Raw genomic sequence first — 13,157 nt, 5'->3', positions numbered from 1 at the left:
TGTGGCCTGGGGGCCGGACGCTGGGTTCGCTTGTGCCTCTGGGCATTGGGGGGGCCCCTGTAGGGGGGCCCTCTCTGTGCCTGGCTGGTGGGGTGGGCGGTCCCCTCCTCCTCCCCTCCCGGGCTGCCTGGGTCCGGATGCTGGGGGGGCTTCTGGCCTGGGGGGCTCTCCTCCCCTCTCCAGGGGCCTCATTTATAAAACTTTGCGTAAGATTTGCGTCAGAAGTGGCGTACGGATGAAACATAGGACGTGCGTACGCACAGAAATATTCGGATTTATAAAACCGTGCGCACGCACATCCTACGCATCTTTCCCTTAATAAATCACAACCAATTCTAAATGCAGCGCAGCTTTTGCGGCTGTATGACACGCCCATAGTTGCCCATAAATAGTCCATGAAACGCCCACAAATGAATATTCATTGATTGCGAAATCATGGCAAACACCGAGAGGAAATTAAAAAAAACGTAACTTCACTCAATGTGAAGTAGAATTTATCGTTGGCGAGGTGGAAAGAGGAGGAAAGTGTTGTTTGGAGGGCAAAGTGTGGGCATTACTAATGCCTAAAAGCCACGTGAGTGGCAAACGGTGGCAGACGCCGTAATGCTGTAGCCTCACAACCTTGGAGCGTGGCCGAAATAAAAAAGAAATGGTCGGACATCAAAGTCGAGGCAAAAAAACCTCTGGCGCTGCATCGCCAGAGTGTGTTTGCCACGGGGGGGGGGCTGACCCCTCTTGATGAGAGACTAGTGGCAAGAATTGGGGAATCCCTTTGTGGAGTGGTGACTGAGGCGCAGGGGGACGCCGACGCACCAAATGCACCGGGTGACACACCCCCAAAAGCCCGCAGAGGTCCAACAGGACGGCTCGAGGAAGTCGGAACCGGCTCATAAGCCACTCGTCCTCGTTTGTCAGCAAGCAAGTCTTCTCTAAAGATGCGTTCACTCCGAATTCTTCCATTTGCCACATCTTCTAAGAGCGCAAGATCAGCCATTGTGCGTCATTACGCATTGTGATGGGGCATTTTATTTCCATCCATTTAATTACATCTGACAAGCTACAGATGTCGGTAATAATCGACTTGGAAATGGGAAATTGTTCAGCGCAAATGTAATTTCTTGTTGCTTTCTGAATGGTTGAGACATACGCCATACATTGTTTTATCAAAAATAAAACAAACTAAAGGCATATGCATGAATACCATAATTCCATAGCTTATGAAGAAATGTTTTACTATGTAAACAACTTTCCCTAGTGGACAATTAATGCATCTCTCTCTATCCATCTGTCTGTCTGATTGCTCCTATATCTGCTCCGCCAGACGGACACATTAACGAGAATATCAGTTTTGTACATAATTTCGTTCTGTTAACTATATTATTTATGACGATGAATTGCACAAAATGCCAATATTGCAGAACAAATTTCACTTTTCTTTTTGCAAATAAGTGTTCATTTGAATTTCTGTTGTAATTTTCGTTTGATTTTTTTGTTTGTTTCACTGCTGATCGATCAAACAGGTGTTCGTGTAGCTGTTAATTGTAAGACTTGCTTTGTGAAGTCTTCATGTTATTTCTGAGAGGCAGTATTGTCATTTTCACTTTCACGTGTTTCTCCCATCTGCTGACGGCGTCGCCATTTCTCATTTCACCCGTTTTTGTGCGTACGCCTGGGTCAGAGCTCGCGTGGAGGACCGCACATTTTCCCGTCAAGTTTGCTTTTTATAAATCTCAACTATTGCGTAGAGAGTGGCGTACGCCTTCTTTTGTGCGTACGCAACGTTTATAAATGAGGCCCCTGGTCCGGCTGGTCTGGCTGGGTAGGATCTGGTTCCCCTTATGAACACACGGTTCACGTCGGCAGCATGCATGTATCTCCACCCCCACGTGCACGTGCACACTGCCACACTCCCTGTCTGCTTCATCCCTCCTCCTTACCTACAGTGTATTGATGGACAGATTTTTTTCGCTCATCTTAGTGTCAGAATTTCACCTTTGATGTAACATTCGTCTTTCCAGCAGATCTGGAATAATTGTTACAGCTTAAAATAATAACTTATTTAAATCCCCCACCTTTTCACCTTTCTTCCTTTTACTGTCTTCCACCCTCCCCTTCACATTCTTCCCCTCTCCCTCCCCACACACACTAAATGTAACAAATAAATAAAAAATAATACGACAAAAAGGGGTTTATACAAATCTACACTCTAGTTTCTTGAAGCTATATAACCTCTTTTTGTGATAGTAAAACCTGTCCAACACAAAAAGCCTTCAGCTCTCATCTGTTTGCTCAGCTGTTGGACAGAACAAGTTAAAAAAAAAAAAAAAAAAAAAAAAACTTAATGATCACATTAACCCTTGTGCTATGTTAGATGACCCCACCCTTACATTGACGTGTTCTCCCTACCATGACAAAGGTGGATAAAGGTGGAAAGATTTCATGTAATCCATGGACACCAGTGAAGATCACAAATCATTGAAGAAAAAAGGTTCAGAGCACTGTCTAGTGGGTCTAGATGACCCAACTCCCAACGTTAAAGTGCCTAGGATAGCACAAGGGTTACTGAACAAAATGGTTCAATGATTGGCTGTTAGGTGGCATCAAGATCACTAAATTTGTACGTAAAATCACAGACGGGGAGAAACTGTGATGCGTGACAACAGAGCTGAAAACATTTGTGCCGCAAATGAAAAACTGTATTTTTACTTAGGAAGTTTGTTTTAAAACCGTACATTTTGTTTGCACTTCAGGGAATTTTGATCTCAAAACTGAGTTTTGTTCTCAATGTAGTGGCAAGAATATAACTTCATAGAGCTCAAGAAACGTAGTAAAGTGAATCTCATCTGTTTCTTTCCTTTGTTTTTTCCTTGTTCTTGATGCGATTGCCTCCACAGCAAATTGAACATGAGGTCACCCATCAAGGAAGACTGCACAGACTTTGTAGCGATGCCTGTTTTGTGACCTGGCGTAAGCTGCGACAGTTATCAATGAATTGCTGTGAAGGCTGCGGACTTTACTGTAACAGCAACTCTGGTTCCAGTAACACACTCAGCATTGAGAGATCTCACCTCAACTTCTGCAGTCCAACCTGCATCGGCACCTACATACACGTACGAAACGGTCATTTGTTTCCGAAGATATTTTCCCCTGGCCTCTTGGTAAGCCAGCATAAACTTTGTCCAAACTGTTACTGTGCAGACCTGCAAGAAGACAACGGAGTGCGGCAATTGTCACAAGATAGCAGTAGTGTCCTCTACCATCATGGAACGGGACCAGAAGGGCAAAATTCGGCTTTACTGCTCTCGCGAATGCGTGGAAGACAGTCGACCTCGGCTGCAAACCCTTGTTGGTATGAAACGGCAACATGAAGAAAAACAAACCCAGTATGTGTTGAAACAGTCATTTTTTTAAACTTTTTTTTTCCTTCTTTCAGGTGCTCCATTCCCATGTAGTCTTTGCAAAGTGTCGGCTGTTCCTCAGTATCACCTGGCCTTGTTGGACGGCACCATCCGAAATTTCTGCTCCTACAACTGTGTGACGACGTACAGGGTAGAGCAGAGGCTGCGCTTTATTTTTGCAATCAGGAGCAAAGGCTCAGACCTACAGGAGTGTGTGGTCTTGCATGGTGAAGAACACGCGGCTTTGAAAACAGTGTTGCCTCGTTTATTGCAGGAGATGCGTTCCATAAATGTCCCGCGATAGATGTGATCCGTTAAGTAGACCTGCAGATGTTCTACAGCTGTAAAACTCCTCATTACACACTTTACACATTTCTGAGACAGAATGGAACATTTTTGAAGTGAACACTTGTTTAAACTCTAAAAGTTCAAAGGCCGAATCCGAATTCTTACCCTACCCCGCTGGATCCTCCCTATACCTCCAGTTGTTGTGGCATTGACGTCATCGAGTGGGAGTAACGTCCGAATTAGAAGACACTTTTACTATACCTCCGTTTGGAGGGCTCAATGTGGGGGTAGGGAGAAGCCGTAGGGGTAGGTGAAGAGTTCGGATTCGGACAAACTTTTTTTAGAAAAATAAATCCAGTATTATAGAATGAAAACAAAGATCTGCTCACCATTTATGTACATTTGGCGAGCTGATGGTGCATGAAAGAGATTGATTGACAACAGCCAATCAGGACCCAGAACACGACACTGTAGTGAGAGAGAAAAAAGGGCTTTGAAAACTGCACTGTACAAAAATCTGTGAGACTGAAAGGCTAACTAACCGTGACGTTAAATTTAAATTAAATTAAATTTAAATTAATTTTATTTATATAGCACCTTTCATGACGAGAAGACAGCTCAAGGTGCTGTACACAAAAACAAAAGCAATAAAATACAATAAAATACATTCAATTAGCCCCGCGCAATAAAATACACAAAGACAAACACCAGTGGATAATAAATTAGTGATTAAAATAAAGAGAAACCAGAGAACACGTTGGCAGAGAACACTACAATCCTTCTAGTTGAAAGTTGTGATCACATGGGTGAAGCTCTGCTGCTGTTGAACACCCCGCTTCTTGCAGTGATGCTAAAAGGGAACAGAGTGACTCCAGAGTCCTGTGAATGAATAATGCTCATTTACGGAAAGTGAAAACCCTAAAGAAGAGGTGGGCAAACTATGGCCAAGGCGGCCATAACTATTAAATCTGGCCTGCCAAAGTGAAACCAATTACATTGATAATCCTTATTAATGTTTCATTTTTTAGAGATGGTGCGCTACAAATAAATTGACCTTTGGTTTAAGTGCAGAATTCATTCTGCATTCATGTAGTGTTGGAAGATTTGTCATTTTTTTGGCGTTCATGTGTGTTTTCTGAGTTGGACAGTCGTTTTTCTGATCATTCTAGCACCATATGAACACATCTTTTTTTTAAGTTAGTGTTTTTTCCTGAGGGACATCAACCCAGTAGTACAACTGGCAGTATAATGACAGAGAGAAAAAACACAGTTTTGAAATAAAAATTCTAAAGTGTCCTATTTTAAAAAGACATACTTTAATTTCCAATCAAAATTCAAGCACGTTTTTGTCCATGTTCCATGTTATTTCTCTCTTTTATGAGGTGAAAAAGTGCCACCTGGTCTGGCCCTTTTAGTCAAACTTTAGAACCCTTTGTGGCCCACAAGTCAAACGGTTTGCTCATCTCTGGCCTTAAGGCTCAGAGAATTTTGACAAAACAAAAGATCTCCTTTGAATTTTTCTTAAAATCCCACTCCCATCATTTTTTGCAGAAGCTTTCCCAGGGATCTTTTAATTATGATTATGCCGTTTTTAGCTAAAATCAAAAGCGTGTGTTGTTTTCTAAGACATAGTTTCTGCAGAGCGGCAGTAATTCATTGGAAATTCACATCTGAGTAGTGGGTTGAGATTGAGCAACCCCGCCCCCCTTTCCTCTCAGTTACTCAGAGGTCAGAGCAGGGACCTGCATATTTTCTATGTAACAAATACAACCTTTTTCCAACTGCATTTTTACGTCTGCTCCTGATTCACAACAAGTTGTATAAAAAATATTCAGAAATTGAATTTTGAGCTCAATTTTTATTATATATGTCCTCAATCATCAAAAAATGCCACGTTGCAAAAATTAACAAGTGAAAAACAGAAAAAACAATTTGTTTTCTTGAAAGTTCACAAGTTTTGCAGGTTGCAGATGAAATTATTAAATATTTGCTTTCAATTTTTTTTTTTGCTTCAAAAAATAATCTTTGCGTTTGCAAACAATGGCAGCTATGTCACGCTAAACTTAAACTTATGTGAGCAAAATCAAAGATAGGAAAAAAGCAAGATGAGACACAACGCATGCGAAAACATTTGTTTTGCAAACAGAAATATTTTTTGAAAGCAAAAAAAAAAATTTGAAAGCAAATATTTAATTTTTTCATTTACAACTTGGAAAGATTTGTGTGCAACGTGTTGGCATAAATATTACTCCATAGTTTTGCAGAATGTACAGTGATTCTCTAGCATGTCTGATGTAAATCCGTCTATCAACTGCCCAGTTTCAGGGCCTAAACAACTAAGAACCTTGCTTTCTTGTTGTATATAGTTTTTAAGTAATTAAACATTGTCTTGCAGAAGTCCGGTCCCCCGTCCCAGCCAGACCTGAGCAATGGAACCTCCTCTTCAAAGGACCCCCCCTCCAAAGATCTCTCCAAACAGGGGTCCTTTGCTGTGGCCAGCTCTGTCCCTCCCATTCCCCAAGATCACTCCTCTTTAGTCCCATTCCCCGGTCATCATCCCAGTCACTCTTCAGTGCCTCCACTAGTGCCTCCCCCCTCTGCCATGTCCTCCACCATTCTCCCAGGACAAACTCAGGCCATCTCTTCGTCGGCTCAGCTCCCAAAACTGGCAGAGGGGGGGCGCAAAGACGCTATCAAGCTCACCTGCAATCAGTGCAACAAGCATTTCAACACCAAACCCCTGCTGTTCAGTCACCAGGTAAGAAACATGTGAACTGATTTCATTTAGACATTTATCTGACCACAGAAAACTCCACCCCAAACATGACATTAGTGGGTTTGTTTCCCTGCAGGGTCACATTTCTCTGCTGTGTAGTGTTGCCTGTTCTGAGAAGTATAAAATAGAAAAAAACATCCTTGCGTTGTGCGATGGCTGCAAGCAGGAGAAGGGGCTTTTTGACACCATCACCTACAACCAGGAGGAGCTTTTCTTCTGCAGCGAAAGTAAGAAACCAACAGAATCTTTCTTATTAGCTTAAAATACACATTACTGAGTGAGAAGGGAACAGGTTTCAAATGAAAACCACTTTATTTTAACAAAATAAAGCCAGCTCAGATATTAGCTTTAAGATCTTTTCAACTGTTTGTATTTAAGCAAAAGCAACAAAACTTTATATTTTTGTATTCATGATAATCATGAATTGATTGGAAAACATATTTACATATGCATACATCCACATGTAGGTAAAATAATCATATTAGCTCTCATACATACAATACATGACACACAGAAACCATGAACCCTTTGGAACTGGTGCACAGCGGGTGGGTGTGATAAAACTGCATCAGAAATAAACTTTTATCTTTATAAAAAATATGGAAGATAAAAGTCGATCAGAAGACTGTAGGGCGGTGTGGAGGACCCGCTTTTGGGGGCTGAGCAGAGCTAGCTGTCAGAAAAAATCCAATATAACACGGAAACAGATTATTATTTTCTTTTGGGATGGGGAGCCATGTGAGCAGATTCCAGCCGAGCAGAACACCTGAAATCCAGCAGGAACAGAATTCCAGGAAAAAAAAGTCAAATGGACAGCAGAGCACCAAGAAGACAAAATGAAACTTTTTGGGCCGTCTGGAAGCTGAAGCCCCACAGTCAGAGTGAAGTACATATGTGTCTGTATGACAACATAAGAAAAAGGTCACAGCATGGAGCTGTGAGACCTGAAATGTGCCTCTGTGTGTTCAGCTGATCAGAAAATGTTTATTTATGTGGCACAAAGAAATCTGAGAATTTTGCCTGGGGGTTTTTCTTGTATTTTTTATTCAAAAGCATGTAAATGAGTTTGTTAAAAACATTGGATCTTGTAGTTTTTATCAAGTTACATCTAAACGTCTATTCTAAGTTTTAAAAATGGTTTGTTGAACATTTTTGGGGTTCCTATATCAAATTAAACACTGAAGCAAATTTAAGCACCTTTTTACGAACAGAATTTTCTGATTTTTTTTTTTTCTTTTTTTTTTTTTTTATGATTTTATGTCTAGTGTGTGAATACAACATGGAAAAATGAGAAACTGTCAGGTGATACCAGATAAGCAAGCAAATAGTCCTTCAAATTGAAAATACAGAGGTAAATTCAAAAATAGGCAACAACTAAGTTTTAGGTTCCAAAGGGTTAAATATTGTCTAAAAGGGTTTAATGTCCTTAAAAAGAGTGGGAGGAAGCGAACCTGTACTATCCCACCCCTCCTTTTTTTTAACATAAATTATCACTTGGTGACATAAAACTGTTGAATTACTGACTAATACTGCTTTTTTCTTTTTCTGTCTAAGACTGTAAGGTGCTCTTCAAGCACAACTTGACCTTACGTAACAAGGATCACACCTGGCATTCCTGCTCCTACTGCTCTGGTTTCAGCTCCAAGATGCTTCACAGTCACTATGGAGGCAAAATCGAGCAGTTCTGCAAACCTCACTGCATGTCCCAGTACACGGTTCTGCATTATGGGGTGAGTGGATGGACACCCCACACACAAACGGGACAGTTAAAGTGGTCTGCTGTCATTTTCCTCCCCTTTGCTGCTTCTTTCTGCAGATGAGTCGATGTGATAGCTGCAGGAAACAGGGCTATTTGACGGAGATGCTGCAGTGTTTGGGTTCGGTCCGCAACTTCTGCAACATGTCCTGCCTGCTGCATTATTGCTTCCTTTATTTTGAGATGAGCCAACATGCTAACAGTAACGGCACAGGAACCGCCGCACAGACGCCATGCAGTAAGTCACATGACACTTTGTTTTTCAGCAAACTCCCGTTTTCCTGCTGTTCCAAATTCAGAGGTAATTGTGCGTCCAAATGGTTGTTTGTGGAGCCTGACCTGTTGTTTTTCTGTCAGCTCCCACTCAGCCTCACCACTCCTCAAAGATGAATCCCGTCATAGCCGACGTGGTCTCATTGGCCAATGGCTCTGCCGCTCAGCCCAGCATGTTTGCAGACACGGCCATGACAGGTTGGTTCACACACACCTGGTGTTTCCAAAGACGGCTTGCAGAAATTCCTTTCTGGCTTTCAGAAATCTATGCAACTAATCTTTTTTTTTTTTTTAAATCACACATTATTTGGGCAGAAAGATGATAAATGTTTGTGTGTTTAGAAATGTTTGTATTTCAAACACTACTGATATTTTATTTTAGTATAAAAGTGTGTTCTGTTCCTCAATCGAGGGTATTTTCAGTACAGTGGTTCCTCGTTTATTGTGAGAGTAATGTTTTAAAATTGACCCACAATAAGTAAAATCTACAAAATACTCAGCTTTAATTTTTGTAATTATTATAGATGTTTTAAGGCTGTAAAACTGCTCACTATGTACTTTATACACTTTTCTCAGACACACATTTAACATTTTAAATTTCTTTGAGCTTTTAAGCAATCTGAAAGTTCAAAATTTTGGTATAAAATAAATCTAGTATTAAAAAGTGAAACCAAAGATCAAGATCTTGTCCACATTATGGGATTTGTTGGGGAGAAAACACACAGGACATCACTTAAGAGTCTTACTTGTGATTGGATTGAAGATGTAAACGTCAGAAGCTTGAATGCTTCTGTATTTTACAGGAAACAAGGTATGAGGGAGTTGGATTGACAACAGTCCACAGCTAATCAGCACACAGAATACAATCCAGTGTGAACTAATAAAAACATACAAAATGTCACAAAGAAATTCTGCGATGAAAATGATTTTAGTATGTTTCTGGTGGTCTGCTTTCTTGTGTTTTTTGCATTTTCCTGCACGTCTCCAGTAAAGTAAGTTAGCATTTCTAATGATGGCGTGTTTCACTTATGTGTCTTTCTTTCTTGTGTTTTGTTTTTTCTTAGGAGCACTTCCAACCTCCAACATAGATGGCAGGAACCTGGATCACGTATGTACTCAGCGATTGGGTTATTTGATCAACATTTTTCATCATTTGTGGTCAAGCATAAATTAAAAAAAAAAAAACCGCTTAGACACAACATAGATTAGCCTTAAAACATCATATGAGTTATAGCCACTGAAAATGACCCCACCTGGGAAGAAACCAAGGAAACCTTTACATCAGGTTTTTTGGTTAAGGCAAAGAAGAAGAAGCTAGTTTGAACCTTAATGATATTAAATGCCAACAGATTAATGGGAGAGTTGAAGACGAAGGGAAAGTGGGTTTTTAGAATGGTCCAGGAAGACCTCATCTGTCTACTGTCTTCTCCTTTCCTGAGGTCTGATATCTATATCTATATATATAGATATATATATATATCTGATATGTGATTTGAAGCACAGGGATCAGAGAGTCAACACGGTTCCAGCCATAGTTCAGAACACAAATCAGTACCAAATCTGTCCTCTGTAAGAATCAGACGTATGTTTGTTATTAGGAGTTAAATCAGTTCTTGGTGCTAAAAGATCCTGTTCTGTATTTCACGTTTGTCCTCAGGCTAGCACTCAGACCGACGCCACGCGCCCACCAGCACACCGCCGCCGTCAGATGAAGAACAAGTCGGTTTTGTGTCGACCCTTCACTGTGGACCAAGAAATCATGTGCCAGCTGCCTGAAGCTTGCACTGAATCTAGAGGTAAATACAAGATGTATGTTCTTTGTTTGGATCACATCAAAACTTGTGACCCTTTTTTTTAACACCCAAAAAAAATTTAAAAAATAGGGGAATTATTTTGCAGTTCAATTAATATTGATCAGGGATGGAAAAGTTAACTGAAGGATAAGTTTGAACAGATCAAATACTAACTCCAAATGTCCTGTTAGACAACGTTAGGTCATTTAGAACCTCTTTGGACCTGGCGTCTACATGCATGGACCACATTTTGGGTTATATTACCACAGCAGTTAACTGCTTATTTGTGTAGAGGGTTAGCTGAAATATTAGCTTTGGCGTTGAGAGGTTAATGATGCACTAAATCAAGAAAGCTTTTGTCTTAATGCTAAGCTACGGACAGACCAGGCATGTGACGCGCGTTCAAGAACACACTAAACTAGGGTCCTTGAATGGGGGTTAAGCCCATGGTGTTCACACGGGACAAGCTACTGTTTGCTAGCACATGTCTGCCACCTCCAACTGAAAGAGGCTTGTTGAAGACTTTTTCTCTCACTGCTCTATTCCGATAAATGAAAGACTTGATGTCATAAAGCTCTGGCCGGGCACGAGCTGCAATTATTAATTCCTCCTCCACGATCAATTTTACAACTGACTGACACTTCAATGAATCAAAAGTGACGCCAGCTATAGGTCACTACCAAATCAAAGTCCCTGATTGGTCAAAGTTTGACCTGATTTCACTTGCAAAGCACGTTTAGTGGCCGTGGTTTTGTACGTAAAGCCTGAAAACTGTTATAGAAACTTGCGTAACTAAACAACAACGTTAGAGTTTTAAAACATGCGTTTACCTTGACTTACTATCCAAAAATGCCGCTTGAACGAGAGGTTTTTTAGCCTCTGAAACACAGGATGCAAGACCATAAAACATCCGGCCAGAGCAACCACCCTTTAAGACATTTGTCAGATAATTATTTGAATATTGATCAGTTGATCAGATCAATCAGGTTTGGGTCATTAAGGTGAAAGTCTAAGACTGAGGAAGATTTAAAGATGGTCACAAAAAGCTTTAAATACATTGTTTTTATATCAGATGAACTCGCTGAGTTCTAACAATTTTCTGCTGCAATTTGAAACATTTTACTAACACTATTAAATATTGAAGTCATGCCAGGTGCTGCTCCCCAGAATCCAAAACCCTTCTCTTGTTTTTTGGGGGGTTTATTTCTGTATGTTGCTCACCATTTTCATTAACAGCAGTTGCACCAGCTTTGCTAGCTAGTTCCTCGCAACCCCCAACAACTCCTGCACAAACGGCCAATCCTAAGGAGGAAATCAAGCCGGCTAACAGTGTGCCAGCACGCCTAACTGGGCGGCATTTCCTGGGTAGAAAGGAGACCGGCTCAGACTGCAAGGTTTGCTCACAACGCAAAAGGAAGAGCCGGGAGGAAGAGGAGGCTGAGAGAAAGAAGCCAAAGACGGAGGAGGAGTACGAACCAGAGGGGAAGGAAGGAGGTGAAACATCTGTGAGGAGTGGGGAGCGGTCTGAAGTGAAGGATTGTGGGAAAAGTGAAAGCCAGACACTATACTACTGTAAGACATGCTCAGGGGAGCCCAGCCTCTGTCCTGTGCCGTGCTTTGAACTCTATCACACCCAACTAATCTACAAATTGGCCCCTGAGCTGGAAACTCCAGGTAGGTCTCCAGAGTAACTGTAATCCAAATCAGTCATGAGTAAAGTTTCTGCCCTCAATATCCAGATCTTTTGTGATCAATGTGTTTATTAATAAAAAGTAAGGATGTCTGACTTAAAATAAGAAAAAGTGTTGCCTTATTGTTGTTCATATTGACATCTTCAGAGGGTTATTTAAGTGTGTCACCCAGTTTTTCTCTCCACAGCATCGTGATCTTCTGACTGGAGGAGGAGTGGGCTTTGCTGTACTGTGTGCCCAAGCAAAAACCCTGTAGGGTTGTCTGAGTTCCCACCCACACTACTACGTCCTTTCTTTGTTTTTACAGCTGTTAGAAAAACTAAACTGATACAGTTTTTGGTCTGCAACAAAAGTGTTGACTTTGGTGCTTTAGCGTGTTAATCTAAAGCATTACCTGGTGAAGACAGGGGTCAGACGGTGTGATGCTAGTCAGTCTGTAGTCACTCATTGGATGTCCTCTCTTTGTGTTGTGTATCCTACTGCCATTTTTCTTTTCTGTTGTGATTTATTATTTTACGATTAAAGTGTTTCCATTTCTGTCATCATTTGTGCTGAAGCAGAGAAGCTGCCAGCCAAAAATGTTCATGTTCTCTGGCCTCTTGTTTAAATATAAAATGCATTTTGGTAAAAACAGTATTTTTTTTTGTTGTATTTACCTTCTGAGCTTGTGCAGCTAAATTCCTCTGTGATCAGTATTAAGGTGGATCATTTAGGAACTTCCTAAAACACTTATGTTAATTTTTCAACTGAGGGGCACAATAGTGCATGTAACTTAGTTCAAATGATCTCTTAAGTCCACCTGGAGGGAAGAATGGCAACAAACAGTCATTTCCACAGACAAGCCTATTTAAGTTCTGAACTTCAATGTTCGTGCAAGAGGCAGACAAAAGGTTTACAATCATGTAAAGGTCATGAAATTTCATTCATTCTTTCTAATTGTGATGGAAATGTTGCATTGGAACATCCTCTTTCCTCTTCACTTGAGCTGATTTGTTGGATGTGATGGTTTTGACATGAATGTTGAAGCGATAAAGTCATTTCCTGTCACCGATCAATTCATGGAGTTTCAAGCTTCTTCAGTGCATCTTTCTCTGACCAGAGCAAACTAGTGAAGACTGTAAAGTTCAGTAAGATGAGCCACCATTGTTGGTAAAATAACCTGATTTATATTGTTTATTAACA

At 40.9% G+C, this 13,157-nt stretch overlaps 1 protein-coding gene across 5 annotated transcripts in view; it reads left to right on the top strand.

Annotated features, from left to right (window-relative positions):
• Positions 1-13,157, top strand: part of LOC101159629 (zinc finger MYM-type protein 4) — a 48,773-nt gene that overhangs the window by 28,935 nt on the left and 6,681 nt on the right. For all 5 annotated transcript variants that reach the window (XM_023952026.1, XM_023952028.1, XM_023952027.1 and 2 more), the window contains 10 exons: positions 2,895-3,110; positions 3,199-3,349; positions 3,434-3,549; positions 6,082-6,444; positions 6,539-6,689; positions 8,017-8,192; positions 8,279-8,456; positions 8,576-8,689; positions 9,556-9,599; positions 10,149-10,287. In XM_023952026.1, the coding sequence (XP_023807794.1) occupies positions 2,895-3,110; positions 3,199-3,349; positions 3,434-3,549; positions 6,082-6,444; positions 6,539-6,689; positions 8,017-8,192; positions 8,279-8,456; positions 8,576-8,689; positions 9,556-9,599; positions 10,149-10,287 (1,648 nt within the window). The remainder of the gene's footprint in view (positions 1-2,894; positions 3,111-3,198; positions 3,350-3,433; positions 3,550-6,081; positions 6,445-6,538; positions 6,690-8,016; positions 8,193-8,278; positions 8,457-8,575; positions 8,690-9,555; positions 9,600-10,148; positions 10,288-13,157) is intronic.

Source organism: Oryzias latipes, chromosome 22 (assembly GCF_002234675.1).
Source record: "Oryzias latipes chromosome 22, ASM223467v1".
In the NCBI taxonomy this organism is placed as follows: Eukaryota; Metazoa; Chordata; class Actinopteri; order Beloniformes; family Adrianichthyidae; genus Oryzias; species Oryzias latipes.
Note: the sequence above shows the minus strand (reverse complement) of the source record. Positions and strands in the feature narration are given on the sequence as shown.